This window comes from Bufo gargarizans, chromosome 2 (genome assembly GCF_014858855.1).
Source record: "Bufo gargarizans isolate SCDJY-AF-19 chromosome 2, ASM1485885v1, whole genome shotgun sequence".
NCBI lineage: Eukaryota > Metazoa > Chordata > Amphibia > Anura > Bufonidae > Bufo > Bufo gargarizans.
The window spans coordinates 585,989,894-586,017,876 of record NC_058081.1 but is presented as its reverse complement, the minus strand read 5'-3'; the positions used below and the strand labels follow the sequence as shown (position 1 = coordinate 586,017,876).

General features: G+C 43.0%; 1 protein-coding gene across 1 annotated transcript in view; it reads left to right on the top strand.

The window, feature by feature from the left end:
- The window catches only part of SLC2A5 (solute carrier family 2 member 5), a 54,994-nt gene that overhangs the window by 16,088 nt on the left and 10,923 nt on the right, over positions 1-27,983 (top strand). The window contains exons 2-7 of the mRNA XM_044278235.1: positions 3,538-3,638; positions 12,954-13,052; positions 18,228-18,388; positions 23,233-23,357; positions 25,811-25,963; positions 26,255-26,380. Coding sequence (XP_044134170.1) covers positions 3,585-3,638; positions 12,954-13,052; positions 18,228-18,388; positions 23,233-23,357; positions 25,811-25,963; positions 26,255-26,380 — 718 coding nt within the window. The 5' untranslated portion in view covers positions 3,538-3,584. The remainder of the gene's footprint in view (positions 1-3,537; positions 3,639-12,953; positions 13,053-18,227; positions 18,389-23,232; positions 23,358-25,810; positions 25,964-26,254; positions 26,381-27,983) is intronic.

Sequence of the window (27,983 nt, the reverse complement as noted above, 5' to 3'; positions counted from 1 at the left end):
CTTCGTTTTAGCTACCTATTCGTCAACTTAGATAATTCTAGCAATCATATAGGAAAGTTTACTATAGAGACAGCTAAGTTTAATTCGCTATGCGATTATATGACTGCTTTAAAAAAATAAAAAAAGAGAATAATTATAATACCTGATAATTATTATAATTATTCTATTTATAAAAAAAAGCAGTCATATAATCGCATAGCGAATTAAACTTAGCTGTCTCTATAGTAAACTTTCCTATATGATTGCTAGAATTAGCGAAGTTGATGAATAGGTAGCTAAAACGAAGATGCAGAATACTTTGTTATCTTCGTTTTGTGGAATATGACGAATACATTCGTTATATTCGTTTTGTGGAATATGACGAATACATTCGTCATATTCGCTAATTCTACCAAGCCAACCATAGTAAACCAGGTCCAAGTTGAAATCGCAATTCGATTAATTCAAGTTATAATAATCGAATTTCGATTTTAACTTAGCACTGCTATATTCCATATTAGGCTAGAATTAACGAATATGGAATATAGCAGTGCTAAGTTAAAATCGAAATTTGATTATTATAACTTGAATTAATCGCATTGCTATTTCAATAGGAGAGTAGCCATTAAGTTAAAATCGCAATACGCGATTATTTAAATCGCATATTAATCGCGATAACAAGAATAATGACGAATATTCGATTTCGACGAATATAAAACGAATATTCAATCGAATATTCGCGAATTTCATCGAAATCGAATATGGCACCTGTTGCTCATCCCTATTTAGCACTGCCAGGTTATCATATGCAGTTGCGCACTGCTAAGCGAAACAAGGAACAGACAAGGATCAGTTACAATGCAGCCTTTATGGCTGTGTGGGTTAATGCTTTGCCACTGATACATTGGAGGTTGTGGGTTTGAATCCCAGACACATCAGGTGACTTCAGGAGACAGTAAGATTAGATCACATTACCGAGAGGGCCTGGTCAGCCGCCGCTGCTGCTGTGAAGGGGCCCTGAACACAATATTTAACTAACTTGAAAATAAACTGTCACACACGCTGCCGGGGCGCCGGTAGTTACGCCACTGTGTGTAGTGTGTGTAAAAAACAAAAAAATAATCATCAACAGAAGGCGGCCCGGACGGGCCCCATAGCCGTTGCTATGGCGATCCCTACGCCACTGCTTGCTGCTGCCCTCCCCCCATCAAAAATACCCACATTAACTTTTTTTAACTCTTCTTACTGTGGCACACATCAGGGGCAGGCAAGTGTTCATTCTGGGCCGGCAGCGGTGCTATTGGGGGAGGCGGCCTGGCTGTGTTCAGTGACCGACTGTTCTCCAGTATGGTCCGGTGGGTGGCTGATGAGGCCATACACAGCACCCACCTAACACTGCCATACATAGCACCCACCTGACGCTGCAATACACAGCACCCACATGGCACTACTATATGCATATTACATACACAGCTCTAACACATGCCCATTACACAGATAGTTTACTATATACATATTGCACACACACAGCCCTGCCACATGTCCATTACACAGATAGAACTACTGTGTGCATATTACACACAGAAAACTGTACAGTAGACTGGTTACACTGACATAGCCCTGCTTTATACACACCTTCCATAGATAAAGTACCTCTGCATTCTCCACCAGCACAGTCCTACACGGAGCCTGTGTTCAGAAAACTCCTTCCACACACATGGCTGATCACATGACTGTGACATCACCACAGGTCCTGTAACCACAATGTAGTCTTAAGCTGCTCCTGCTGAGATAGATGTTAGGGGTGGGGCTTCTTGGGAGTGGGGCAGGGATTTATGTGTGCCGAACCTGGCAGCGGAGGGGGGCCCTGACTGAGCATAGGGGAAGCAAGCAGGACCTGAAACCGAACAGAGGACAAGTGGGCGGGGCCTTGCATTCGCTCCGGGCCACATAGCAGCTGCGTGCTCTGCCTATATTGGCAGTACGCCACTGCTGAGACTCCAGTTGTAACTTCAATGCCCCATTTCTCCTAGAGGCTCATTTACATATATCAAAACATCACTTTTCTCAGGACTGTGGGCACATTTGAACAGGGCCGGGCCGCCACAGAGGCTGGGGAGGCTCCAGCCTCTGGGCGGCAGGCAGGCCACTGACCACGTCGCTGCCGCTGCCGCGCGCTGGAGGACGGAGGGAGTAGATGATTAATAACAAACATACATATCAAAATGGCGGGGGGGGCTTGACTTGAGTCATCTACTGATCAGTGATCATCAGAGCATTAGAGCTGCAGGAATAAATAACATCTAAATGTCTGGTGGGGTAGATGGGGGGGTCTGATGGGGGGAGGGGGGGAGGGGGGTTAGATGATCTAACCCAGCCCCCCTTCCCCCATCAGCCCTTGTCCTACCACCCCATCTACCCGTACCCCTGCAAAACGTGCTAGTTTTTATTCTGTCTTGTTGACAGGATTATGTTTATTTATATTAAGATTATGTGGTTATTGTCTTATATGACTTGTTTTTGCACTTTATTTCTATCTTTAGATGGATCTAAAGAGGTTGTGCATTTGCTTACAGCTATAGTTAATTGGTACATTAAACTGTGCATATTTATGTGTGATTACAACAGTGAGTATTTAGTAAAGACTCCAAAAGTTGGGGGGGGGGGGGCGCACTTGGGCAGCTCAGCCTCTGTTGGTGGTGGACCTTGTCCCAGCCCTGCATTTGAACATGGGACCAACACAGATGCCTTCAGCTGCCAAGTGCACATGTAGTTTCATAGGGACAAATCTGCTGACAGATGCCCTTTAAATCATGTAGCTCTTTCCTGAGCAGGCAGTTATCGGGAGGGGACCGTTTGCTCGCTCGCGCCTGTTTAGCTCCTGATAATTGCTTGTGCATTGGTCCATGTAAAACAGTCTTCACGCTACGCTGTACACAGAGATAAGTCTTTGCATTTAGTCCTTGGTCTCTCTGGAAATTGAGTCCCTTTCATTTTAGCTGTCATAAGGCACGCAAACAGTGCTGCGCTGCCTATACAGACAATGCATGAAAGAAGTGTATGTTCTAAATCTAAAGCTTCCAAAATTGAAATGTTTAAAATTAATAAATAGCTACAAAAAAGCAACTATTTCCTGAAAAGTCCACAAACAAGACAAAACCCACCATTAACAGCATTCTATGACTATTCGGTGGGCTCCAGGGGCAGGTGCAGGGTATATGACTTGCCAGTCGGGAAGATTGCTCCTTTTAGTATCTGAAACAATTTCAGAAGTCAATTCGTTTATTGCACCTTCAACCCGGAGTTACATTGTAATCTGCTTAAAAGGCACAAATGGCCCTAAATATGATGATATGAGCTATTATTACACTCCAGCAGCCAAATAACGGCACTTTATAATTTATGCTATAGTAGTTACTGTTTACTATGGCGCATTTTGGCAATGTCCCCAGTGAGAAAAAAAAAAAGCCAACAACACAGTTACCGCAATTTCCCTGGACTTGATAGCATGGCCAAAGGTTCAGAACAAAGTCTCATTCACTTTCTTTATAATCACAGTGTTGGAGCGAGGCGTGCAAGGCAAGTGTTTAGGGGCTGCAGCACAGATGGCGGAGGAAACGGAGTATAAGGATCCTGTGGAATCCGAGGAGAGGAAAGGGGTAAGTAATGATCCAGGTCAAGAGCCCCCCTTTATCCATAATCCATTTCATAGAAGTGCTTGTACTGACTCTTCTAGTTTTCTAACAGCAACCATTTGTGTTAAACTAATCTCTTATAGTAAAATTTAAAGAAGAACTCCGACATTATCTGAAACTTCTCACAGCCTGTAGCCCCGCTCCCTGTTACTGCATGCTGCTAATAAATGATAATCTCATAACATAGATGGAGTTCTTCTTTAGGCCAGATTTGTTACAGTGTAGATTTAATAAAAAAAATTGCCAAAACCAAGAGTGGATTTTTTTTAAAGGATATAGCTTTCATTTTTATTAGTCCTACCTCAGGATCCCATCCTGGTTTTTGGCAAAAAAAAAAATTATAATAAAAAAGAAAATACTGCACTGTGAGATTTTGAAGTGCATGTCCACACTTGATTACAGTTTTCTCCAATATTTTGTGGCGATTCATTTTGCGATGATCTTTAGAATGGTAAGAGCTCCAATTATTTTGCTACAGACCCTGCATAGACATAGAATTTAAAGATATAATCCTGCCTCCTTGTAACCACCACTAGAGGGAGCCAATACTATACTGTATTATTATTGAGTTCAATGTACAAAGAGTATGCAGTAAATTCCGAAGCTTCTCCTAATGGTGGCAGAATCATATAATTTAACTTAATATCTGTGCAGGGGATTTGGAGCTCTGCATCTGAAAAATGGAGCTCTAACCCTTAGGCCGAATGCACACGGCCGTTATTCACGGCCGTCAGCGGTCCGTGGAACCGCGGCCTGGATTCCTCCTGAGAGCAGGAGCGCACGACGTCATTGGTTGCTATGACGCCGTGCGCTCCCTGCTGCCGCCGCAATACAGTAACACACTGGTATGATCTATACCAGTGTATTACTGTACTGTGCCGGCAGCAGGGAGCGCACGGCGTCATAGCAACCAATGACGCCGTGCGCTCCTGCTCTCAGAAGGAATCCAGGCCGCGGTTCCACGGACCGCTGACGGCCGTGAACAACGGCCGTGTGCATTCGACCTTATAAAGATACATTAAAAGGAATCTGTCAGCAGTTTTGACCAACCTAAACTGCTGACAGCATTAGGAAGGGTGTCCAAAAAAACACAAGAAGCCTTTAGACCGAGCCTTTAGGTGCTGAAGCAACACCCCAGTAGTGACAAGTGGCCACGTCCCTTTGCCACCCATAACCCTGCCCACTTCATCCAAAGCCCCGTCCCAAACTCAGCCTAAATACCACCCATTCAAATCCCCTTTATTCTGTTAGATCTGATATTATGTCAGTAATTCAATTAAGTTTTAATATCTTTGAAAATAAAATGATATTAGGCTTGTATTAATCTCTTACTAAGGCATTATAAAAGCCATTATAAATATTGACAATAGCTGTTTGAGGCTCATTAGCATATTTTAAAAGTCTTTATTTTAGGATAACGGTGGCAGGCAGGGAGTTATTAAAGGATAACTGTCACATTTAGACCCTAATTTCAATTTTCAGATATGTAGTTACTAATAACATGATATTCCAGAATCAGTTACTATTAGACTGACTTACCCCATATTTAACCATCTCCTGTATCGCTAACGCCGATCGGCGTCAATGCTGCGGCTCTGCCAGGTCACACTAACGCTGATCGGCGTCATCTCGCGAGACGCGAGATTTCCTGTGAACGCGCGCACACAGGAGCGCGTGTTCACAGGAACTGGAGGTGAACGAGCTGATCTCCAGCCTGCCAGCGGCGATCGTTCGCTGGCAGGCTGTAGATGCGATTTTTTTACCCCCTAACAGGTATATTAGACGCTGTTTTGATAACACCACTACACTACACCCCCCCCTGTCACTTATTAACCCCTTATTAACCCCTGATTACCCCATATTAGACTCCCTGATCACCCCCCTGTCCTTGATCAGCCCCCCTGTCATTGATCACCCCCCTGTAAGGCTCCATTCAGACGTCTACATGTGTTTTGCGGATCCGATCCATGGATCCGCGGATCTGCAAAACACATACGGACATCTGAATGGAGCCTTACAGGGGGGTGATCAATGACATATAGCCCATATAGACTCCCTGATCAGGCTGGCTCCATTCAGAGGTCCGTATGTGTTTTGCGGATCCATGGATCCATGGATCGGATCCGCAAAACACATACGGACGTCTGAATGGAGTCTTACAGGGGGGTGATCAATGACAGGGGGGTGAACAGGGAGTCTATATGGGGTGATCACCCCCCTGTAAGGCTCCATTCAGAGGTCCGTATGTGTTTTGCGGATCCACGGATCCATGGATCGGATCCGCAAAACACATACGGACATCTGAATGGAGCCTTACAGGGGGGTGATCAATGACAGGGGGGTGATCATCCCATATAGACTCCCTGATCACCCCCCTGTCATTGATCACCCCCCTGTAAGGCTCTATTCAGATATTTTTTTGGCACAAGTTAGCGGAAATTGATTTTTGTTAAATTTTTTCTTACAAAGTCTCATATTCCACTAACTTGTGACAAAAAAAAAATCTCACATGAACTCACCATACCCCTCACGGAATCCAAATGCGTAAAATTTTTTAGACCAGACTTCTTCTCACGCTTTAGGGCCCCTAAAATGCCAGGGCAGTATAAATACCCCACATGTGACCCCATTTTGGAAAGAAGACACCCCAAGGTATTTTGTGAGGGGCATGGCGTGTTCATGTAAAATTTTATTTTTTGTCACAAGTTAGCGGAAAGGGAGACTTTGTTAGAAAAAAATAAAATAAATCAATTTCCGCAAACTTGTGCCAAAAAAAAAACTTCTATGAACTCGCCATGCCCCTCACGGAATACCTTGGGGTGTCTTCTTTCCAAAATGGGGTCACATGTGGGGTATTTATACTGCCCTGGCATTTTAGGGGCCCTAAAGCGTGAGAAGAAGTCTGGAATCCAAATGCCCTTCTAAAAGATACTCATTGGAATTTGGGCCCCTTTGCGCACCTAGCTGCCAAAAAGTGTCACACATGTGGTATCGCCGTGCTCAGGAGAAGTTGGGTAATGTGTTATGGGGTGTCTTTTTACACATGCCCATGCTGGGTGAGAGAAATATCTCTCTAAAAGACAACTTTTCCCATTTTTTTTATACAAACTTGTCATTTGACAGAGATATTTATCTCTAAAAAGACACCCCAAAACACATTGCCCAACTTCTCCTGAGTACGGCGATACCACATGTGTGACACTTTTTTGCAGCCTAGGTGGGCAAAGGGGCCCACATTCCAAAGAGCACCTTTAGGATTTCATAGGGCATTTTTTACACATTTTGATTTTAAACTACTTCTCACGCATTAGGGCCCCTAAAATGCCAGGGCAGTATAACTACCCCACAAGTGACCCCATTTTGGAAAGAAGACACCCCAAGGTATTTCATGATGGGCATAGTGAGTTCATGGAAGTTTTTATTTTTTGTCACAAGTTAGTAGAATATGAGACTTTGTAAGGAAAAAAATAAAAATAAAAAAATCATCATTTTCAGCTAACTTGTGACAAAAAATAAAAAGTTCTATGAACTCACTATGCCCATCAGCCAATACCTTAGGGTGTCTACTTTCCGAAATGGGGTTATTTGTGGGGTTTTTCTACTGTCTGGGCATTGTAGAACCTCAGGAAACATGACAGGTTCTCAGAAAGTCAGAGCTGTTTCAAAAAGCGGAAATTCACATTTTTGTACCATAGTTTGTAAACGCTATAACTTTTACCCAAACCATTCTTTTTTTTTACCCAAACATTTTTTTCTATCAAAGACATGTAGAACAATACATTTTGAGAAAAATTTATATAGAAATTTAGTTGTTTTTTTTTTTAAATACAACTGAAAGTGAAAAATGTCTTTTTTTTTCAAAAATTTCGGTAAATTTCGATTTATAACAAAAAAAGTAAAAATGTCAGCAGCAATGAAATACCACCAAATGAAAGCTCTATTAGTGAGAAGAAATGGAGGTAAAATTCATTTTGGTGGTAAGTTGCATGACTGAGCAATAAACCGTTAAAGTTGTGGAGTGCCGATTTGTAAAAAAGGGCCTGGTCACTAGGGGGGTATAAACCTGTGGTCCTTAAGTGGTTAATAAGATTAAACCAGTCTGCATAAAACTGCAATTTCACTATTCATTGAAGATGGCCGCCACTTGGACCGAGCGCTGTCAGAAGGGGGACGCCGGCAGCAAGGATGCTCATTGGCCGGTGTAGCAACTGCCACAAACACCTCCATTACTACTTTATAGACACCCAGCTCTGCTAAATCTTGCATGCTTCTCATTTACAAGATTCGAATCCAACAAATCATCTGCATAGTCATCTGTATTACCGTCCTCAGGAGAGGGAGAGATGTGTCTGCTGGGACCTTCTGTATTAGAGGCAAAGCACTTACCCACACAGCTATGCTGCATAGCCATTAACTGAAAAAATATGAGACTTCTACTGTAGACTCTCTTATAGCTGTTATAACCAGTATACATCTATACACATGACAGCTGCCCCAACACACCCAGCACTGCTATATCTCTATATGACAGCTGCCCCAGCACACTCAGCTCTGCTATATCTCTATATATATGATAGCTGCCCCAGCACACCCAGCTCTGCTACATCTATCCACATGACAGCTTCCCCTGCACACTCAGCTCTGCTATATCTATATATCTGTAAGTATTACTATACAGTAGATATATAGAGATATAGCAGAGCTGAGTATGTAGGGGCAGCTGTCATGTGTATAGATGTAGCAGAGCTGGGTGTGCTGGGGCAGTTGTCATATATAGATATATAGTAGAGCTGAGTGTGCTATGGCACTATGTTACTGCACACTCAGCTCTGCTATATCTATATATCTCTAAGTATTACTATACAGTAGATAAATATATAGAGATATAGCAGAGCTGAGTGTGCTGGGGCAGCTGTCATGTGTATAGATGTAGCAGAGCTGGGTGTGCTGGGGCAGCTGTCATGTGTATAGATGTAGCAGGCTGGGTGTGCTGGGGCAGCTATCATATATAGAGATATAGCAGAGCTGAGTGCTCTGGGGAAGCTGTCATGTGTATGGATGTACACTAGCTATCAAAGCTATAAACGAGTCTACAGTAGAAGTCTCATATTTTTTCATTCAGTGGCTATGCAGCTCTTATAGCTGTTTGGTTAAGTGCCTTGCCTCTGATACAGAAGGTCGTGGGTTTGAGTCCTAGCAGAAACTTTTCTGAAATACACAAGCACTGACTCCATATATGGACATACAGCGCAGGACACAGGCCGAAAGAGGCTGCATCGCATCGCTGACATGGAGGTAAGTATAAGTGGTTTTTGTATTTTTTAAATACCCAACTGTTACTGCCACATGGGGGGGAGCGGGAGGCACTTGATACTGGCACATGGGGGGATGGGGGTTGGCACTTGATACTAGCACATGGGGGTAAACAGTATACAGTATACCACTACACTATGCCCCACAATATACAGTATACCTCTACACTGTACCACACAATATACAGTATACCTCTACACTGTGCCACACAATATACAGTATACCGCTACACTGTGCCACACAATATACAGTATACCGCTACACTGTGCCCCACAATATTCAGTATACCTCTACACTGTACCACACAATATACAGTATACCTCTACACTGTACCACACAATATACAGTATACCTCTACACTGTGCCACACAATATACAGTATACCTCTACACTGTGCCACACAATATACAGTATACCGCTACACTGTGCCCCACAATATACAGTATACCTCTACACTGTGCCCCACAATATACAATATACCTCTACACTGTGCCACACAATATACAGTATACTTCTACACTGTGCCACACAATGTACAGTATACCTCTACACTGTGCCACACAATATACAGTATACCTCTACACTGTGCCAAACAATATACAGTATACCTCTACACTGTGTAGGGGTTATACTGTTTATTGTACAGCATGGCACAGAGGTTATATTGTCTGGCATGGTGTAACCTCCATACATTTTATGTACAGTATACAGTAATCTGCCTTGCCATCTATGCCTTGAATCTGGTTTTATATGTTACTTGGTTTTTGTACATTTACTTGCGTGTGCTAGTTGAGACCTGCTGTGATTGGGTTTTAGTTAGTTATTAAATGCTAACATGACAGTTTTTTGGTTTTGCACATTATTGATGATTGTATTTCATGACTACTCTTCTAAGGCCTCTTTCACACGAGCGTGTCCGGAAAAGGTCCAGATGCGTCCCAGTGTATTGTGGCAAACCCGCGCGAGTAGGTACACAATTGTAGCCAGTTTTGACTGCGATTGCGTTCCGATGTTCAGTTTTTATTGCGCGGGTGCAATTTGTTTTGCACGCACATGATAAAAAAACGACTGTGGTACCCAGACCCGAACTTCTTCACAGAAGTTCAGGTTTGGGTTAGTTGTAGTGTAGATTATATTATTTCCCCTTATAACATGGTTATAAGGGAAAATAATAGCATTCTGAATACAGAATGCACAGTACAATAGGGCAGAAGGCGTTAAAAAAAAAAATATAATAATTTAAGTCACCTTAATCCACTTGTTCGCGCAGCCGGCTTATCTTGTGTCTTGTTCTGTGAGGAATAGGACCTTTGATGACGTCACTGCGGTCATCACACGGTCCGTCATATGATCCATCACCATGGTAATGAATCATGTGACGGACCATGTGATGAACGTAGTGACGGTCCTATTCCTCACAAAAGAAGACAGAAGAGACAAGTGGATTAAGGTGAGTTCAATTTTTATTTTTATTTTTTTAACCCCTCCAGCCCTATTGTACTATGCATTCTGTATTCAGAATGCTATTATTTTCCCTTATAGCCATGTTATAAGGGGAAATAATAATGATTGGGTCCCCATCACGATCATCACCTAGCAACCGTGCGTGAAAATCGCACCGCATCCGCACTTGCTTGCGGATGCTTGCGATTTTCACGCAACCCCATTCCTTTCTATGGGGCCTGCGTTACGTAAAAAACGCACAAAGAGGAGCATGCTGCGATTTTCACGCAACGCACAAGTAATGCGTGAAAATCACCGCTTGTGTGCACAGCCCCATAGAAATGAATAAGTCCGGATTCAGTGTGGGTGCAATGTGAAAGGGGCCTAAGGGTATTGCCTTCCTTTATACTGCAGTTCTCCTGTACCACTCTGCCTGCGACTTCTAGCAGTTTAAGCAGTAATTTATAATTTTCTTTTGCTCTCAAGAAATCTTGTGTTAAGCATTAAAAAAATTTATAAATCTGGTGATACGGTTGCAAGTACTCTTCTGATATGATTTTATCGAGCAGTTTTCATGTGGGGGGGAGTTTTTTTCACACTCACCCTGAGAGAAATTGTACCTAGAAACTGCCCTCACTAGCCAGTAACAATAGCCCCCCAAAAGTGTCAGTAACCAGAGCCCTCCCCCCTAAAGGGTTAATATATACGACAGTTATACTTTAAGCATACTGTTATGTACTGCTGACATTAGCACATCTTTAATGTCAGTCAGCTACATAACGTTATTTCTGATTACAGAAACCCTTTAATACAAGCTTAATATCATTTTAATTTTAAAGATATTAAAACTTAATTGAATTACTGACGTAATATCAGATCTAACAGAAAAAAAGAGAATTGAATGGGCGGTATTTAGGCAGAGTTTGGGGCGGGCGATGGGGCGGGGCTGTGGATGGAGTGGGCAGGGTTATGGGTGGTTAAAGGGGTGTGTCCACCTGTCACTTTTAGTTTGACGAGAACAGTAGCCCTATACTACTGATATCTGTACTGGTCAATTGAAGCCTTGCTCTGGGCACTTGCAGGAGCAGAATCACACTTCATATTCACACTACTCTTGATGAGAAATATCCCACAAAAGGTACCAAATTTTTCGTACTATAAAAATGGTGGAAAAGTGGCAGTGTGTCTTATAGTCAGAATGCTAATGACCACTCCCATTATGAAAGAGGTCATTAGCATGCAGGAGGAACGGGGAGGTGAAGGCAGCATGCGCTGGCTGTACTCACCTCCCCTAGTCTTTTTCCGGGTCCTGTTGCCGTGTCCTTATCGTGCACAGAGGCAGGATGTAGGATTACCTAACGCTGTGTACGGTCAGATCACAGTACACAGCTGGACCCGGAAGAAGAGACAGAGTGGTGAGTCCTGGATATGCAGTGCTGTCCGGAACAAGCAAGATAAGTTTATTTTTATTATTTTTTTTTTTTAAATGTCTGATCTGAGCTCTGTTGGGGGCTGGAGTTTGAGGGATCTGACTTAGGGTCCATTCACACGTCCGTATGTGTTTTGCGGATCTGCAAAACACGGACACCGGCATTTTGCCGACCCCACATCGCCGGCACTCCCATAGAAAATGCCTTTTCTTGCCCGCAATTGCGGACAAGAATTGGACATGTTCTATTTTTTTGCAGAGCGGAAGTGCAGAACCAGAAGTGCGGATCCGCAAATGCGGACAACACATTCCGGGCCTATTGAAAATGAATAGGTCTGCACCTGTTCCGCTAAATTGCGGAACGGATGCGGACCCATTTTGTGGACGTGTGAATGGACCCTTAGGCTGAGGGTCTGATTTTGGAGTCTGATCTGAGGTCTGATAAAGAATGGGGGTCTGATTTGGGGGTCTGTCTGATGGAAAATATATATATTTTTTATTTTCCTCCCCCAAATCCTTGATGCATCTTATAGTCTGAAAAATATAGTTTTTTGTACTGCTCTCCCCAGCTCCTACCTAGTGCTGCTGGTAGTTTAGCACAGACAGGAGGGGTGACCTCTTTAAGATCACTTCTCTGTGTTAGCCCTCTAATGGTCACTGATGACACCTCAGATAGAAATGATAGGCATTACATATCTGTCATTATACAGTACCTTAAAGGGGTTCTGCAGTTTGTTTTAACTGATGATCTATCCTCTGGATAGATCATCAGCATCTGATCAACTAGTATCAACTAGCGTGGGCGGGGCTAAGCTCTGTTCACTTGACTGGAGCTTAGCCCCGCCCACGCTAGATGATATTAGTCGTGAGGTCACTGGGCCGGCGGTAAACAGTGAGAAGGCCGCGGTGCGGCTGGAGTGCCGCTGCCTTCTCAAACAGCTGATTGGCGGGGGTCCTGGGTGTCGGACCCTCACCGTTCAGATGCTGATGATCCATCCAGAGGATAGATCATCAGTTAAAACAAAGAACCCCTTTAAGCGTTTCCATTTACTGTCTAGATTATGATAATATTCTGCTTTCTGTTTGGTTTACAGAAGCTGACAGCAACACTTCTTCTTGTGACCCTGGTGTCCACCGTTGGATCATCTTTCCAGTATGGATATAATGTGGCTTCAGTAAATTCTCCTGCTCCAGTGAGTGTCCTCATTAACATTCAGCGCCATACATAAAGAGAACCACCACAAAATGCAATGCAATCTTCAGACAGCATGTAATAGAGCAGGAGGAGCTGGGCAGATTGAAATATGGTTTTGTAAAAGATTCAGTAAAACGTGTAATTTATACATTTATATCTCTCCTTTTTCTGAGTTCAGATGTACACGGGGATATCTTTATTAGAGAATGCTATCAATCACTAATAATAGACAGATGGGCAGTCTTATAAACAGCAGAGAATTAAATATAAATTACATGTTATACTGAATCTTTTCCCATAACACTATATATCAATCTGCTCAGCTTCTCCTGCTCTATAACATGCTGCCTGCAGGTCCTCTTTAAACAAGTTTGCTCATTCATCGGGCAATCTGCAGCAGTATTACACTGCCAGATGATCACTAAGGAGTGCTCATTAGCGATTATCTGCCGAAAAATTGGGCACTGTAATACAGTCTTCAGCAATCTGTTAATTTATTCTGGAGACATATGCAAATGAGCAGGTAAGTGCATTAAGGGCGGTCCCAAACCACTCTGTGCACCCTGGCTCCTCCTTCTTCCTCTGCCTGCCTCTCCCTCTCCTTGCATGTTCCTGCAAAGTCATCTCACCTGGGCATGTCAGTCAGGAAGGAGAGGGAGAGACTTGCAGAGGAAGCAGGAGGAGCAAGGGTGCACAGAGGCTTGGGACCACCCTTAATGCACAACTTCTCATTTGTATATGTATTACAAGTACTTTTCCTCCAGAATGAAGAAATGGATCACTAAGTGAAAGGTATCATGACATTCAGCTGAGCTAGTCCTGCAAGGTATTGTGCCTGGTGACAGTCTCATAATGTGAACCATTCATTTAGTTCCAAAATTCTTTGCCACATAACCTTATAATACAGTACAGGTCCTTCTAAAAAAAATTAGCATATTGTGATAAAGTTCATTATTTTCTGTAATGTACTGGTAAACATTAGACTTTCATATATTTTAGATTCATTACACACAACTGAAGTAGTTCAAGCCTTTTATTGTTTTAATATTGATGATTTTGGCATACAGCTCATGAAAACCCAAAATTCCTATCTCAAAAAATTAGCATATCATGAAAAGGTTCTCTAAACAAGCTATTAACCTAATCATCTGAATCAACTAATTAACTCTAAACACCTGCAAAAGATTCCTGAGGCTTTTAAAAACTCCCAGCCTGGTTCATTACTCAAAACCGCAATCATGGGTAAGACTGCCGACTTGACTGCTGTCCAGAAGGCCATCATTGACACCCTCAAGCAAGAGGGTAAGACACAGAAAGAAATTTCTGAACGAATAGGCTGTTCCCAGAGTGCTGTATCAAGGCACCTCAGTGGGAAGTCTGTGGGAAGGAAAAAGTGTGGCAGAAAACGCTGCACAACGAGAAGAGGTGACCGGACCCTGAGGAAGATTGTGGAGAAGGACCGATTCCAGACCTTGGGGGACCTGCGGAAGCAGTGGACTGAGTCTGGAGTAGAAACATCCAGAGCCACCGTGTACAGGCGTGTGCAGGAAATGGGCTACAGGTGCCGCATTCCCCAGGTCAAGCCACTTTTGAACCAGAAACAGCGGCAGAAGTGCCTGACCTGGGCTACAGAGAAGCAGCACTGGACTGTTGCTCAGTGGTCCAAAGTACTTTTTTCGGATGAAAGCAAATTTTGCATGTCATCCGGAAATCAAGGTGCCAGAGTCTGGAGGAAGACTGGGGAGAGGGAAATGCCAAAATGCCTGAAGTCCAGTGTCAAGTACCCACAGTCAGTGATGGTCTGGGGTGCCATGTCAGCTGCTGGTGTTGGTCCGCTGTGTTTTATCAAGGGCAGGGTCAATGCAGCTAGCTATCAGGAGATTTTGGAGCACTTCATGCTTCCACCTGCTGAAAAGCTTTATGGAGATGACAAGCTTTATGGAGATGAAGATTTCATTTTTCAGCACGACCTGGCACCTGCTCACAGTGCCAACACCACTGGTAAATGGTTTACTGACCATGGTATTACTGTGCTCAATTGGCCTGCCAACTCTCCTGACCTGAACCCCATAGAGAATTTGTGGGATATTGGGAAGAGAAAGTTGAGAGACGCAAGACCCAACACTCTGGATGAGCTTAAGGCCGCTATCGAAGCATCCTGGGCCTCCATAACACCTCAGCAGTGCCACAGGCTGATTGCCTCCATGCCACGCCGCATTGAAGCAGTCATTTCTGCAAAGGGATTCCCGACCAAGTATTGAGTGCATAACTGAACATCATTATTTGAAGGTTGACTTTTTTTGTATTAAAAACACTTTTCTTTTATTGGTCGGATGAAATATGCTAATTTTTTTAGATAGGAAATTTGGGTTTTCATGAGCTGTACGCCAAAATCATCAATATTAAAACAATAAAAGGCTTGAACTACTTCAGTTGGTGTGTAATGAATCTAAAATATATGAAAGTCTAATGTTTATCAGTACATTACAGAAAATAATGAACTTTATCACAATATGCTAATCTTTTGAGAAGCACCTGTATATCTGTTTTAGGGAACTCTCTTATATCTTGATAAATTATACAGGGTTAACTGCCCACAGCTACAGTAGGATGAGCTTATGCCAAATGGATTTATAGTCTATGGCTAGTACAGAACTGGGAGCAGTATAAATCTGCATGCCCCCTCCAATATCGGAGGTCAGATGGCATACCTCTATAGGTATCTTCCAGTCTATTTATTGCTGTGGTAAAAATTCTCTGATCTTGCATGCCGTGTCATTACCATTCTCACCAGTCACCCATGAACTTGTATAATGTTTCTATCAAATGGTAGAGAAGGCCTGAAGCAAGTAAATGATGGGTTACAGTCACATTCCTACGCCGTGGCTTAATGTATGTGTTTTAGTCAACAGCGAGTTTAATAAAACCCCAGAATAATGTAAAGTGTCATTTAGTAGGGGAACTTGATAACATTTAAGACACTTTCAGGCCAGTTTCACACTGGCGTTTATCCTGTCCGGCAGGCTGCTCCAGCACGGGAACATCCTACTGGATCTGTACTACAGTTTACACCCATGTGCTGGCGGATGTCCGCCCAGCCCCATTCATTATAATGGGGACCAGCCAGAGATCCGGCCGCAGCCCAGCAAATATGCCGACAGACAACAGGACAAAAACCTCTGCATGCGCGATTTTGCTCACGATCACTGATGGAAATAACTGATCAAGCACTGACTAAACACTGATTGTGTGACAGGGACCTTTAGACAGGTTGTCCTGGATTAGATGAAAGGGTCTGTGTTTTTATTTCCCAAATTCAACAGTTCTGCTGTCCCCACGCTGTGCTTGCTACTGTTGTTCAGCCTCATACACTTAGGGGGTGATTCATGACCAGATATACGTCATGTTTTTGGCGTATATCTGGTGCAGATTATGTCGCACGGCATGGTGCATCAGAATCTGCGACTTCTTCCCCGCTCATGCCAGGGGCTGGCCCGTTGCATTTATCATTTTCTATGCCTGCTTTAGAAAATGGTCTGGCGTAGATATAGAAGCAATAGAACTAGAGATTAGGGATTATTCTGGATTACAGTGGTACTATACATGAAAAATGGAAGCTCTTTGCAGACATTTTTGATCAAACGTGTGTCGGGCCCATCTATCAACATCAAGGTGGCTTCTGCCGATGGGTACCTAACACTAACAGAACTGCCTCTCCTGGACCTAACCTAAGCTTTATGGATGTGCAGCTGTGATTTTGGATGAGCTAGTCTAAATTTTCTTGTAGTATGTTTAGATTGAGCACTCCCCGCCCATCCGCCCAGGACTTCTGAGCAGAGTATAAATACCACTGGTTCCTACACCGCCCTGGACATTGTAGGCTTAGGTTAGGCCCAGGAGAGGCAGTTATGTTAGTGTTAGGTTCCCATCTGCAGAAGCCACCTTGATGTTGGTAGATGGGCCCGACACGTTTGATCAAAAATGTGCACGAAGAGCTTCCATTCTTCATATGTAGTAAGTATAGTACCACTGTAATCCAGAATAATCCCTAATCCCTAGTTCTATTATTTGCATGTGTAATGGTGTGCTGCTATACGTTTTTTGTTTGCTTTCTGTATGCTAGCTTTATGGATGTGCACCTGTGACTTTAGATGTGCTAAATTTTCTTGTAGCCGATTTAGAAGTGGCGTTGGATCCTCCTAAATTATGTAGAGGCCAGCGCATGGGTGTTAAGATCGGCGTCTAAAACCATCTTCCAGCCTGAGTCGTCCCAATGTCATCTGTAAACTGCCTCATAGGCTTTAAGCCTAGTGTTCTGTTTACTATGAGGGTGGAAGCCACAGGCTCCTGTGCCCATCAAAGTATTCAACTGTATCACCATCCTGATAAAGGTGATACAGTTGAATTGAGAAGGACACTTGTGGTACCCAGTGGGGATACCGTCATTAATTAACGCTGGGAGTGTCAGATTGTTATGTAACTGACAGCTTGAGGATGGCTTATGGTTTCCAAATGTATGGTACATTGATTTTAATGGGTCAAACAGAGTTCAATGGATTGACCTTTGGACTCTGACCTGTTTTCCATTTGCTTCCGGCATTTTCGCCAGTAACCTGGTAGACTTTTCTGTCCTATGAAAATACCCGTACATAAAACATATCAAACAAAGTCCAAAGATGAATCTTTGAACTCTGTTTGACCCATTAAACTCTGTGTACCTGTCAAGGTATATGTTAGAATATAGTTTTGGGTATTAAAAAATCTCTATTGAAAGCTAAAATAGCAATGTTAATGCACCTAAGAAGCCTAATGGTTACAAGAGAAAGGCACTTGTCCCCCCAAGTCATAAACACCCACAGTGAAGGGGTATTTTTTATTTCTAGAAAACAAAGAAACATTCACTAGTTCACAGAATTAAAAGTAGATCAAAACTGAAATGTGTTATACTGACTGCATATCTGCAGGTTAGAACTGATAGTAACTGGGAACAGGCAGATTTTGAACCATGCCCAGTTTGCTGAGGATGAAGCACAGATACAATTCTGCTATGTACTGGCTGTACAGTCCTCAGGCCCCTGATTACACATACAAAGATTGTTGGCTATTTTGGAAATAATCATTTGTGTGTTTATGTAGTAATTAAAACGTTTTCACATTTTCTCTTTGTTCTCAGTTTATGCAAAGCTTTTATAATGAAACGTACCTTGAACGTTATGGCTCGCTAATGGGCAAAGACTTAGAGACCATCCTGTGGTCACTTACTGTCTCGTTATATCCACTGGGTGGATTCTTTGGATCTTTATTGGTGGGGCCTTTAGTCAACAAACTTGGCAGGTGAGTGTGTCTGTATTACACAAGGAATACAATAATTATTATACTGATCTGTGGAGAAAATTTGCTTTGAATATTACAGTGTCTTGGTGATATTTGGTTCAGCCAACTTTCTGAGATGGCTAAGAGTCATGGCATACTACATGCACCAGGGCAGTTTTTTACATACCTCACGGCCCATATAACATTGCCCGATGCTGTGCCCCATACCCGAGTCAGTCAGAATGCATCAGAATTTATTGATATTGAAAGATATCTGGAGTGCTCCGATTCTCCAGGATAGACAGTCCATCAAACAATAATGTTTGGTGCAAAAACAATTGCAACTTGAAGATAAATGGAAATCTTATTTTAGTGTAAGGACAAGCCAGGAAACAACACGCTTCAGAGATTTAAAGTTCCCCTTCTTCAGGTTAAGATTACATATACCATGATAGACAGACATGTCTGTTATAGTAACTACTTGCATACATGTAATAACAACTCTGGACCATCTATTCTTATCACTCTGCGTTGTACCATTCCTTTGTTATTCTTGCTAGAACTTATGAATGAATTACTAGCAATTTTTAATGAAAGTCCAGTTGGTTGTTACCAGTTGGGGACGTGTCCCTGCACAGTCTGACACTATACATTCAGTGCTGCCAAAATCAGACTGTGTAGGGACACCCCCCCAACTGGTAACACCCATTTGGACCTTCACTGCAAACTGCTAGTAATTCATTTATAACTTCAAGCAGGAATAATAAAAGAATGGTACATCGAAGAGTCATAAGAATAGATGCTCCAGAATTCTTACATGAGGAATGCAAGTAGTTGCTGAAACAGACATGTGAGGAGATGTTACAGGTCCTCTTTAAATACACTTCCTCAACATTAAAATTGCGACACAAAGAAAAGTTGTGGAATTATGGAAATTACAGGATACAATAGACATGTTAATCATATGCAGATGATAAAAAAAATGGAAACAAAATATTCAAAACTTCTCAATTTATTCAGTATCGAGTATGGGCGTCAGTTGCAGAAATACAAGCACTTACACATCTTGACATGCTATCAATGACCCTTTTAATTGTTGTCTGAGGAATGTTCTGCCACATTGAATGCACTTGGACACGCAAATCATCAAGATCAGCTGCTGGCAGCTCCCTTTGCAATTGCCGACCAGTGAAGTCCAAGATGTGCTTGATAGGAGACAAGTCCTTAGAAGCTGCAGTCCATGATAGCACGTTGAGGCCACGCAGGCTGCTCGCGGTAGCACAAGCAAAATGCGGTCTGACGTTGTCTTGTTTAACCACCTCAGCTACCCTAGCTTAAACACCCTTAATGACCAGACCACTTTTTACACTTCTGCACTACACTACTTTCACCGTTTATTGCTCGGTCATGCAACTTACCACCTAAATTAATTTTACCTCCTTTTCTTCTCACTAATAGAGCATTAATTTGGTGGTATTTCATTGCTGCTGACATTTTGACTTTTTTTTGTTATTAATCAAAATTTAACAAACTTTTTGCAAAAAAATGACATTTTTCACTTTCAGTTGTAAATTTTTTTTTAAAAAACAACATCTATATATAAATTTTTCTCTGAATTTATTGTTCTGCATGTCTTTGATAAAAAAAAATGTTTGGGTAAAAAAAAACAATGGTTTGGGTAAAAGTTATAGCGTTTACAAACTATGGTACAAAAATGTGAATTTCCGCTTCTTGAAGCAGCTCTGACTTTCTGAGCACCTGTCATGTTTCCTGAGGTTCTACAATGCCCAGACAGTAGAAAAACCCCACAAATGACCCCATTTCGGAAAGTAGACACCCTAAGGTATTTGCTGATGGGCATAGTGAGTTCATAGAACTTTTAATTTTTTGTCACAAGTTAGCGGAAAATGATGATTTTTTAAATGTATTTCTCGGTCAAATGCCAACTTTGTATAAAAAATGGGAAAAGTTGTCTTTTGCTGAGATATTTCTCTCACCCAGCATGGGTAAATGTAAAATGACACCCCAAAACACATTGCCCAACTTCTCCTGAGAACGGTGATACCACATGTGTGACACTTTTTTGCAGCCTAGGTGGGCAAAGGGGCCCACATTCCAAAGAGCACCTTTAGGATTTCACAGGGCATTTTTTACACATTTTGATTTCAAACTACATTAGGGACCCTAAAATGCCAGGGCAGTATAACTACCGCACAAGTGACCCCATTTTGGAAAGAAGACACCCCAAGGTATTTCGTGATGGGAATAGTGAGTTCATGGAAGTTTTTTTTTTGTCACAAGTTAGTGGAATATGAGACTTTGTAAGAAAAAAAGAAAAAAATCATAATTTTCCGCTAACTTGTGACAAAAAATTAAAAATTCTAGGAACTCGCCATGCGGAAATAGATTTTTTCTTTTTTTTTCTTTTTCTCACAAAGTCTCCCTTTCCGCTAACTTGGGACAAAAATGTCAATCTTTCATGGACTCAATATGCCCCTCAGCGAATACCTTGGGGTGTCTTCTTTCCAAAATGGGGTCACATGTGGGGTATTTATACTGCCCTGGCATTTTAGGGGCCCTAAAACATGAGACGAAGTCTGGAATATGAATGTCTAAAAATGTTTACGCATTTGGATTCCGTGAGGGGTATGGTGAGTTCATGTGAGATTTTATTTTTTGACACAAGTTAGTGGAATATGAGACTTTGTAAGATAAAAAAAAAAAAAAAAAAATGTCAATTTCCGCTAACTTGTGCCAAAAAAATGTCTGAATGGAGCCTTACAGGGGGGTGATCAATGACAGGGGGGTGATCAGGGAGTCTATATGGGGTGATCACCACCCTGTCATTGATCACCCCCCTGTAGGGCTCCATTCAGACGTCCGTATGTGTTTTGCGGATCCGCGGTGTCCGTGTTTTACGGATCCATGGATCGGATCCGCAAAACACATACGGACGTCTGAATGGAGCCTTACAAGGGGGTGATCAATGACAGGGGGGTGATCAGGGAGTGTATATTGGGCTGTAAGGCTCCATTCAGACGTCTGTATGTGTTTTGCGGATCCGATCCATGGGTCCGTAGATCCGTAAAACACATACGGACATCTGAATGGAGCCTTACGGGGGTGATCAATGACAGGGGGGTGATCAATGACAGGGGGGTGATCAGGGGTTAATAAGGGGTTATTAAGTGACAGGGGGGGTGTAGTGTAGTGTGGTGCTTGGTGCTACTTATTACTGAGCTGCCTGTGTCCTCTGGTGGTCGATCCAAGCAAAAGGGACCACCAGAGGACCAGGTAGCAGGTATATTAGACGCTGTTATCAAAACAGCATCTAATATACCTGTTAGGGGTTAAAAAAAATCGCATCTACAGCCTGCCAGCGAACGATCGCCGCTGGCAGGCTGTAGATCCACTCGCTTACCTGCCGATCCTGTGAACGCGCGCGCCTGTGTGCGCGCGTTCACAGGAAATCTCACGTCTTGCGAGATGACGCATAGATGCGTCACTCTGCCTGAGACAGCCGTCTCCGGACCGCGATCCTGCGTTAGGCGGTCCGGAGGCGGTTAAAAACAGCTTCTGGGACACTTTGGAGAAATGGCCATAACCACTGGTTCCATAACTAAATCAATGTAACACCAAGCTATTAGTGTACCTGAAATGAAGACTAGAGGGGTCCGACTACCATACATTATACCACTCCATACCATAACCCAGGAGTAGGACCAGTGTGACGTTCCCTTGTGAAGGCCTCTTCATGGGGTTGCCCACATCCAGACTAATTTCTAGCTATCACTGCGCTCAAGACAAAAGTCGGACTCATCACTGAATAGGACAGACCTCCATTCCCGTCTTCATTGCCATCTTCCTGTCCAATATGATAGTCTTTGAGAACTGTGGCTTGAGGTCAATGGAACACCTGTAGCTGGACGTCTGACTCACAGCCCAATGTCGTGAAGACACCTTCTGATTGTTTGTGTAGACACTTTTTGCCGCCCTAGGCTTGGGATGTGACAACTAATTTCACTTGCAGTACAGAATGCATCACTATTCTTCTAATCAGATGATCCATCCGTGGAGAGGTTTGCCTCTGTGCACCTCTTGCTGTCATTCCAGTTCATCGGGTTCTACCAAATACCGGGACTCAAAACATTGAACAGTGCTGACATCTTGGACTAGGAGTGTAGTGATCTGTTGGAGTGATAAACCAAGGTCTCTCAGTTCAAGGATTCTGTCGCTCTCAGTTTGTGATAAGTGACGATAACTGGCTTGTCGACGAACAGGAGGCATCACACAATCATCCAATGCAACTTGATCCGATTTTTTAGGCTTCATGTGGCTAAAAAACTTTGCATTGAATCTGGCTTTTATGCCCCTCCCACATCCCACAGATTGGAGCTAGGTGTTCGAAAATTTGATTATCTGTAGATGTTAGCGACAACTGCTACTTCCTTGATTTGCATAACTTATGGCTTGTCCTTGGTGTTGCAGTTTCTATGTTGAGGTACCGTATGTATGTCTAGAGACGTTACTCCAGTTTTAATGCCACCCTCTACTGGAGCGAGATAGAAATATTTTTTTCAACATTTTGAAAAAAGGTTAAATTTGTTAAATGTGTTGTATAATTACTTGCGTAGATAACCAAATCCATTTTCCCACCCACTTTTTAAAAGCATTAGTGTGGTGTATAAATCCCCAAAAGCCACAAAAGTTTGCATAAAAATGGGGTGTACCATAATTAGCTATTTTTTTTTACCCAGAAAGCTACATGGCTTCATAAATTAACCTCATCATGTGATCACTGTGGATCTGCTATGTGTACAGTTGGGCTACTTAATGTCAATGAACATAACTCCTGTCTTCTTCAGAAAAGGCACTTTGCTTTTGAACAACATCTTTTCCATTGTCCCGGCTATTTTAATGGGAACCAGCGTTCTGTCCAAGTCTTTTGAAGTCATCATCGCCTGCCGCTTGGTAATCGGCATCTGTGCAGGTAAGAAATTTATAAGGATATGAGATATAGAACGAAACTTGGATTAAAGGGAATTTGTCAGGTCATTTAGGGCTCATGCACACGACCTAATGTATTTTGCGGTCCGCAAAAATAGATACGCAAAAATACAGATGACGTCTGTGTGCATTCCGCATTTTGCGGAACAGCTGGCCCCTAATAGAACAGTACTATCCTTGTCCGTATTGCAGACAATAATAGGACATGTTCTATTTCTTTAGGGAACAGACATACATAAATAAAATGCACACAGAGTAACTGTAGTTTTTTTTGCGGACCCATTGAAATGAATAGTTCTGCATATGGTCCGCAAAAAAACCTGAACGGACACGGAAAGAAAATATGTTCGTGTGCATGAGCCCTTTTGCTGAGGGCAGCATAATGCGGCAGACACGCTGTTTCAGACTTATGACTCTTATGTGTTAATGTATACCCATTTCTAAGAACTTACATGGTAACCAGGGGCTTAGCTATAGCGGAAGCAAGGAAGCGGATGCTACGGAACCCAAACTCAAAAAGAGCCCACCCAGGAGGAGGACTAAAAGATTTTATTGTCAGGGCCCCCTCAACAGTATCATACAATGACATTATATATAGTGACCGTATATACAGTGACATGACGTACAGTATGTACGTGTAGGAAACTGCTGCTGGGCCTGGTCTGAGAGAGCTTTTGACTATCCACGGAAGTTAGGGTTTCACGGGACCATTGGTTTGCTAAGAAGTTGCTGGGGACGGCATTCAAAGATTTGCTGTGGGGCCTAGTAATTTCTAGTTAGGCCTCTGATGGTAACTTTCATCATGTGAAATGGGGAAACAGCTTTCCTTGTCTGGAAACTGTTTGTGTGATTAAATTAAATGTTCTGGACTGACATTTTGCTGTTTGGCCACAAGATGCCGCTGTTTCCTAACACAGCTACAGACTGCACATATATCTCCATATTCATGAGAGAGGTGGATTACACAAGGTCTGGAAAGGAAGAGAAAGACAGAGCAGCCATCTTAGAGGGAGGTGAAGCTAAGGAACTGTGTGAGCAGAGAATCTGACGGCATCCAGGTGTGAGAGCAACCCTCAGATACCAGAGCTGCAGCTAAGTGAAGATGATCGTGTCCAAGACCCTGATCCTGTCCAGAGGAAGAAAGATTGTGGCCAGGAATGCTGATGAGAGTAGAGGCACAATGCAACATACACTGCGGTACCGCATGCTTGTTGGAGAGACGTTTGTTCTGTTCAGAGTCACCAGCAGATGCAAAGCAGACCCGGGTCGGTAAGATCGCGCGCGCACCTCATCACAGTGTTGACATCTAGAGACTGAGACCAGGTCTGTAGTTAGTTAGGGTTTCTGTTTGTGTCCAGCCACAAGTGTTACTCCTGTTCATTTCAAGGACTTCTTAACTTAAAGTGACATTTCACATTAGGGAGCTGATAAAGTTCTCACGAACTCAAGCCAGGCTGGCGTTTTCTTGCTCAGAAGGAATACTCAGGCACGTGCTACAGGACCAGTTATGGGAGGGGGAATACTGTAGAACTTGGTAAGATTGTAAGCCCGTAACGCACACCCATACAGTGGTTCTTATTTTTAGGGTAATAACAGGTAAGGTGTCGCAGTTTAGTTGTGGCCGCCAGCAGGTAAATTACTTCACTTTTCTCCCTCATCCATCAGAGGGCGCCATGCTGTGCAACACAGGGGTCTCAGCCTTCGGGCTGGGTGTATGTAAATTTATTGTATGTTCTCAGCATTTGTGGTTGTGTTTATTGCCACATTTATGCAAAATTCTGTTTTGGGGTTGCTTTCCTTGTTCGTGATTTCACTGTATCCTGGGAAGCCCACCCTGGTACACGGCCTACAATAGTGTGGCCAACAAGGAGTCCAGTGACATACAGTCTACCTCCATTTCCAGCTGCTGAATGACAAATTTCTCCCTATGCATAGTTATATGATATAACCTGTCAATCAGTGGTGAGAGAAAGCATAGGTTTTTACATGCAAGTGAACATTAGCACATAAGTTATATACGGCTGAAATCAGAGTGTCTGTCATTACATTAAGCTGCCCTCACCTGTCAGGTTTCCTTTAAAGGGATTGTCATGACAAGTTGACAGTCCGTCTCTATTTGCAGCCAGCTCAACAATCAGTTGTCATCACCAGGAGATGTTCCTGATGGCCACTGTAGGGGAATATAGTATTTGTGACTACCAGTCAAATACATTTGTTTATGTAATAGATGGGGGCTGAGTCCACTACAATGAGAGATGCTGGTGGCTCTGGCTGATAGAGGGGGGTTCTTAACAGGGAACCCCCGTTTATGATGTCCATATGCCCTAATCAGGATTCTAGATGGGGGTTGTCCTGATGTGACAGCCTCCTTATATATGAGCAAATTGCAAACAGCAGTTCCATATCTGAAAACCCCCCTACCTTCTTATACCACAGGTCTGTCCTCCAATGTTGTCCCAATGTACCTCGGTGAGATGTCCCCCAAAAATCTTCGAGGAGCTATTGGTGTGATGCCCCAGCTGTTGATCACTATTGGTATTCTTTTTGCACAGATATTTGGAATCCGCATCATCCTTGGAAATCCAGATGGTGAGAAATGCTGGTAGTAAATTTCACTGTTGTATGATAGGGGCTGTCCAAGATTGGACAAACTGTAGCTGAGGGGGGAAAATTGCATAAAATAATAAAAACCTCCAATTCTGTTAAATCACCCACTGTTCAAGTGCCACAGCTCTGGTGCTCCCTGCTGGGCTTTGTTTACTTTTTTCTTGTGCTTTGGATGCTTGTCGTGTTGTATTACCCCATTGAGGGTGTTTTTTAGATCACAAACTGATGTGTGGACAGTGTAAGGCTAATCTTTATTATACTGGCCTGTGGCAGGTTGGCCCATACTGCTGGCACTGACGGGAATCCCTGCTGTGGTGCAGCTGATGTTACTGCCCTTCTTCCCTGAAAGCCCAAGATACACATTGCTGCAGAAAGGCAAAGAGGATGAAGCCAAGAAGGGTGAGTGCTATTTAATGCAGCAAGTGGTGCCATGAACCTCATTCTTTTACATGCAATCAAGTCCCCATCACCATCATCAGGAGAATAGGGGTCCGGTATGCCCCCTTTTGCCAATTCCTGGCTGCTGAATTCTCTATAGACTCCATACATTCTCTATCTGTACTTCAAGGATTTGTATGGAGAATGTGGCATCCAGGAATTGCCCAACATGGGACACTGAACCACTATTTTCCTGATAGGGGAGGGTCCCAAAGTTGACTCCTGCAAGTACAGTATCATTTGAGTAAAAAATTATGGGACTACTCCTTTTAACCCTTTCCCACTCAGTGACATCCTGTTACGTCACTGAGCGCAGTGACATAATGCTCAGTGCTATAACACTATGTCACAGTGATTGAGCGGGGTCAGGAACTCATTGGTAAAAACGTAAAAAATTTATCAATGTCAGAATATGGCAACACAAAGCATTCTTTTTTCTAAAAAAAAAGGCCCCTTTTTTTAAATTAGTAGAATATAAGGTGGTATCTCCATAATCATACTGACCTACAGAATAAAATTAACATATTAGTACCATGCAGTAAACACACTAAAAACTAAACCCCAAAAAACACCAAATTGTGTTGTTTTTTTCACAGAAGAAAACTAAAATGTTTTAAAAAATGACACAATACATTAGAGGTACCCCAAAATGGTGGCATTAAAAATTACAACTTGTTATGCATGAAGCAAGTAGGCTATGTAGGACAGAAAAATAATAAAGTTAAAGGGAGTCTGTCACCAGCATTTCACTTTTTTAACCCTTCCCACAGCTCCCTAGCATGCTTACAGTTAATCAAAAACGTTACCTCTGGCATCTTTCCTGCTGTTATAAATCCATCAAAATCGATCTTTATAAGATATGCAAATGAGGGCTCGCAAGTGCTCAGGGGCGGCGTTACTCTCTTAGGTGCCCTGCTTGCTCAGCCTATTTTATTGCGTCCCCCGCCCCTTCCTACCCTCCGCCCGCCCATACTTTTCCTCTGACCGCCTTTCTCATAGCTTGTTATTCCGCCAATATCCCGCGCCTGCGCACTCCGTCCGTCGGCCGGCGCATGCGCACTGCGATGCCCATTCCTTGTACGGCATCACAGTAACTATTGCGCATGCGCCGGCTAACGACGCGAAAACTCAACAAAGGAGGCGGTCCATCGGCGCATGCGCATTAATTACTGTAATGGCATACAAGGAATGGGCATCGCAGTGCGCATGCGCCGGCCAAAGGAATGAGTGCGCAGGCACGAGATATTGGCGGAATAACAAGCTATGAGAAAGGCGGTCAGAGGGAAAGGATGGGCGGGTGAAGGGTAGGAAGGGGCGGGGGGACGCAATGAAAAGGCTGAGCAAGCAGGGCACCTAAGAGAGTAACGCCGCCCCTGAGCACTTGCGAGCCCTCATTTGCATATCTTATAAAGATCGATTTTGATGGATTTATAACAGCAGGAAAGATGCCAGAGGTAACGTTTTGATTAACTGTAAGCATGCTAGGGAGCTGTGGGAAGGGTTAAAAAAGTGAAATGTTGGTGACAGACTCCCTTTAAGGCTTTTAGAAAAGCAGAGATGAAAA